This window comes from Hevea brasiliensis, unplaced genomic scaffold (genome assembly GCF_030052815.1).
Source record: "Hevea brasiliensis isolate MT/VB/25A 57/8 unplaced genomic scaffold, ASM3005281v1 Scaf157, whole genome shotgun sequence".
Lineage (NCBI taxonomy): Eukaryota > Viridiplantae > Streptophyta > Magnoliopsida > Malpighiales > Euphorbiaceae > Hevea > Hevea brasiliensis.
Genome location: NW_026614649.1, coordinates 86,329 through 91,630, shown reverse-complemented (window position 1 = coordinate 91,630; position 5,302 = coordinate 86,329). Strand labels below are relative to the sequence as shown.

The following is a 5,302-nucleotide window of genomic DNA, read 5'->3' as shown; positions in this document are numbered from 1 at the left end:
ATAGATTTTTCAAATGCGGAGCTTGCAAGGTAAATGTAATAGTTATTATTTATGATTTTTTGGTGGTTTTTGATTGTTGATATAAGTGGGATTGATTCAGAGAAACAACTGTTTGTTCTTCCAGTGCTATGATCCACTATGCATTGGCAATGAAAAGAAATTGCTGACATTTTTTGTGTGACAGAGAAATGTTCTAAAGGAGAAAGTTAGAGGCTTAAAGCAGTTGAATAATAATACAACAAAGAAATGGATCTAAGCAATGTATAGTGTGAACAATTAAAAACATTAAGCAATGAATTGCAAAGCAAAAGTTAAAAAGTTGTTAAATTCCAACAAAAAATTGGAAAATGATATATATATATGTTAATTGAATAAAGAGTTGGTTTTGTAGAGGAGGAAGACTGTGTTTGTCTTTCAATAGCTCTGTTATTAGGCTTTTATTATGTGGTTATGAAAAAGTATAGGAAGGGTGATATTTGAGATGGTTTGTTTATGGTGGCTTGAATTGTATTGAAATGATATATGTTTATGGTTGAATTAAAATGGTAGTTCTAAGGAAATGGCATCTTTATTTCTGAATTTAATTCAGTTTCTGAATTTTGTCTTCCTTGTTGTGTTTGATTACAATTTGTAAGCACTTATGAAAAGCATAAGTATGTGAACAAAAAAATTAACATATTCAATTTTATAATAAATCTCTTGAGCCATTAAAAATATTCATTGCATTCATACTCTGTAAATTTACACACTTCATCAGTAAATTTATAAATTTTTTATTATTTCATTTTTTAAATGAAGTATAAAAATTTATAAATTATTATTACTATTACTGCATTTGCTTTTAAAATAAGTGAAAATTTGCAATAGCCTTTGAGATTTAAGAAGCAAAACCAAGTCCTTATCAATTTTCTTGTTTGGGTCAATTTTTAAATTTATTAACTATTTAAATTAGAATTTTATAAATGATTTTAATTTTTTTTATAAATATTTTTAATATTATTAAACTAAAAATCGTTAATTTTAAAATTAATTGTCTGATATTGATTGTGTTAAATCATTATTATAATAAAAGATAAAAAAGAATACAATCAGATTATTGAAATTACAAAATGCAAACAACAAACACCTTATCATATGATGAAGTTGTGGACAAGATCAACTTTACATAGTGTTGAAAAAATAAATAAATTATTTTTGGTGTGTAAGCAGCACCAAACATATTCAATGGACAATGATAATAATATTGGCATTGAAGTTTGAACATTGAATTGAAGCCTGAATAATATTAGAGAAAATTTTTTTTTAATGAATTAAAATCTTAAATGTAATTGGCTTTAAATTAATTTAAAATGATTTTAAATTTTTAAAATATTCACCATAATTCTAATTATTCTGAATTATAATAAAATTTAAATAATTACATTAAATTTTATTAAGTAGTTTAAAGAATTAGAAAATAATTATAAACTTAATATGCACGTATGCATGTATGCAAAGCGATTTTATATGATTATAACTGAAATAAAATGTTAAAAAAAGAAAAATAATTATAATTATTTTAAAAAAATAAAAAATAGACCTTTCATTAAATAGAGATAAAATACAAATTTGAAATATAAAATTTCATTCTATTATAATTTTGTATAAGAAAATTTAAGATAAAATATTTGTACAAAATATAATAGTAATTATCTTAGGAGTTTATTGTATTCATGGAGTATTTGATTTAATTATTTGCCCGAAGGCGCTCTTCACTTAGTGGTAGTTTATCACTTTTCGACTCCACAATTTTTCTACGAGTTGAATCTAGAAATCATCAAATTTTGATATTCTACGAAGAAAAAATCTATACTTTCTATTATAACATTGCTACTCAAATAATAAAATAAAATACAGAATAATTTCATAATAAAAAGTAAAAAGAAAATTGATGCTCATAATGGAAAAAATAATAAATACTCATAAAAAAGAAAATATCATATCCTCACAGAAGAGGAGATAACAAATTTTTTCACAGGAGAAGATAAACTTATATCTATCGATAATAATAAACCAAGAGCAAACATAAATCTATCCTAAAAAGATATAAATTTGAAAATTATTGAAAAACACAAAAATAAAAAAAATAAAAAAGAAAAGATGAAGGGTAACTATCGGTAAAAATACTCATAAATAACTACCTCAAAGTGCTCATAAGAGAAAAAAAAGAAGAGAAAAGAGGAAGAAAATTTAGATAAAGAGGGGTTAGGGTTAAGTTTTTTTATTATCAAATATTGTTGATAATTAATTTAATTTATATAGGAAAAATAAATAAATTATTATAAACAAAGAGAGTGACTTAAAATTAAAAAAAAATGTCACATGAACAAATTGCACAAAATTAATAAATAAATGTTAAGTGCTTAATTTGAGTGTTTTATATTTGATTAATAAATAATTATATATTATGTAACATAAGTATTATATACACCCACATTCACTTATTAAATTAATGTAATGCTCTTAATATATGCAAATTTTCCAACGACATCATGTGCAACTCAGTGCTTTTAATATATAAAGCCATATTAAATTAATGAGCTCATTCGGACCCAGGAATTGAATGGATCGATATTCTTTCTCAAAAATGTGATAATGCTGCGGGCTTCAATATTTTATATATATGCTGATATCATACTTAATTGATAAATACAGAAGGATATATAATAAGCCTAAAAAACAGTTAACTATTCTCGTCATCTCCAGCTAAATGCTCATGACCTTAACCCTCATGCCAACGAACTTCCATGCATGTACTGCCACGTATACGCTAATCACGTTCCCAACTGAACTTGAATCGAGTTGAGTAAGTAATTTTGTCTGCACTAAGTTTTCTTTTCTTTTTTTTTTTTTTTTTTTGAAGAGTTGTCTGCGCTCATGACTTATGACATAACAACGTGAGCAACGGAAGTATAGAATTGTGTATTTTTACTACATGAGGATCCATTTATGATTAATTTTAAAATAATTAAAAAGAAAAACAAACAGATTAATTAACTTAATTATACATAGAGTCTATCTAATTTTTAAATAAATTAGTAAACAAGATCAAAAGCTTAATTTATTTTCTAATGGAAATGATGGGATTATCTGAATTCTAGCCATTGGAGTAGATAACAAGGCATATTCTAATAACTTGTGTACACAAAGAGTGATGAGGAAGGAAACTGCTGTGAAATTTCCTTTGTGTTTGGAGCTACATGCAACAAAAGTTTCAAATGATAAAAATGTTTCTTCACTGCATCCATCACCATCATTTCCACTCCTCAATTTCAAATTACAGAGGTCTTCATCAACCTAAAATTATGCATAGTAGTAGGTTCCTCTTGTCAATTTCATCTCTGAGAATGGTCAGCTGTTCGATCGGCATGACTAAATAACCCCATCAACTTCCCTTTCGTTTCATCGTCTGGAAGGTACACAGCCGGACACTCAAGGACATTAGAAGACGGTACAAGACGCTGCCTAAAACTACTAATCAAAAATTGCCACTAATCAACTATATTACAGCGACTCAGCAATACACTTTTCTTGCTAGGGCTCCACATTTTGGAATGCATCTGATGCACTTATCTAGTTGTATCTATATGGAATTATCTCCATGATAAGTTTTGGCAACTGTTAATAGCCACACACTCATATTTATTTATTCATATGTATTCAGATCCATTTTAGTTCAATCATGTCAATGTTTTCTACAGTAGATCTCTCGATTCAACATTAAAATCAATTATAAAACTAACCCAAGTTGCTATTTCTTTAATTAGGGTTGTTATATTAATTAGCTAAGCAACATGTCATGAACATGTTAAAAACTTTAATTAATTATTTTGTCAACTAATTGGCGAAGTCTTTTACTTTAATTTAAAACCTATAGCTACAGCAAGATCTTGACACCCATGCAGCTTCTAGGAAGAAGGGTGTTCACGTAATCAAGCAAAAAGAAATCTACAGGAAGCTTACATCTAACAATAAAATTTTATCTTCTCCTTTTTTTGTACCCTAGTTGTGGTTTGGCTTCAATGGCCACTCTTTCCTGGAAGACCAGTTTCTGTCTTTCTCTCCTCCCTCTTCTTATATAATCCCCCCTCCTCTGTTCACATTTCAACACCATCCCTCTAGCTTGCATAGCTCTCAAGCTTCCACTGATATACAATCTTTCTTAACCCCAGAAGCTTATAAGAAGGTTTGGATATATTTTCTTTGTTTGTTTTGCTAACAATGGCATTAGATCGTGCAGTTGAATTCGAGGACTACTTCCCATCAATGATGGAGCGATTGGGAGCTGAAGGATTTATGATGGAATTATGTAACGGGTTTCGCTTGCTAATGGATGGTGAGAAGGGATTGATTACGTTTGAAAGCTTGAAGAGAAACAGTGTTTTATTGGGGTTGCAGGACATGAGGGATGATGAGCTTGTGTGCATGTTGATGGAAGGTGATTTGGATGGAGATGGAGCTATAAATCAGATGGAGTTTTGCATTCTCATGTTTAGACTGAGTCCAGGGATGATGGTTGGACCCAAACAATGGATGGATTACGAATTTGATGTAAATAACGAAATGTCGTAGCTAGCTATAGCCCTTATGTCTAAATTAATTATGTTTCTTCCTGTTATTTTCATGTTTAAGCAACTAATGTTTCTCATGTAATCTGAGTATTAATTAGTGCAATGTCATGTTATGAAAATAATGAGCTAGATATCTGTAGAAATTCAGTACATATAACAGCATCATCTTCTAGGGGCATCAGATGAATGTCCAGCTAAGTGGGCACTACAAGGTGTCAGAAACATATAACTATGAAGTCGTTTTTGTTTTTTTTTTTTTTTTTGTGGCTGATGATGTTAATGAAGTTAAGCCTAGCCTTTTTCCTGTCTTGTAGGAAAATTTACTTTTGAGGTGTGGGTTTGCAGTTTCCAGGAAACTACGAGCCTCATGATTAAGGTGGGTACAAAAATCATCATTAATGAATTTCTCTTCTCCTCCTTCACGTGTAAAGTTATGATGGAACCAAATGCTTGATAAAAGAAGTTTCACCACGTGAAAAGGAAATTTTCCTTTTCGTCAATTCAGTTCATAATGAATCGAGAGCAAAATTTTCGCTAAACTACTGTTGAAAGTTTGAAAACCCAAAATAACTGATAGGAAAGGCAAGTGAAAACGCAAACAGCAGTAAAGTTGCAGCAAGTATTAATTAATCTTGTCAGTTATCTGATTACACGTGATACATCATTGGTATAGTTTCCATCATTTTCACCCA

At 29.0% G+C, this 5,302-nt stretch overlaps 1 protein-coding gene across 1 annotated transcript; it reads left to right on the top strand.

Annotated features, from left to right (window-relative positions):
- Nucleotides 1-4,049: 4,049 nt before the first annotated feature.
- On the top strand, nucleotides 4,050-4,864 carry LOC110641365 (calcium-binding protein KRP1). The gene has a single exon (XM_021793059.2). The coding sequence runs from the start codon at nucleotides 4,261-4,263 to the stop codon at nucleotides 4,609-4,611; it is 351 nt and encodes a 116-aa protein (XP_021648751.1). The 5' UTR covers nucleotides 4,050-4,260; the 3' UTR covers nucleotides 4,612-4,864.
- Nucleotides 4,865-5,302: the final 438 nt, after the last annotated feature.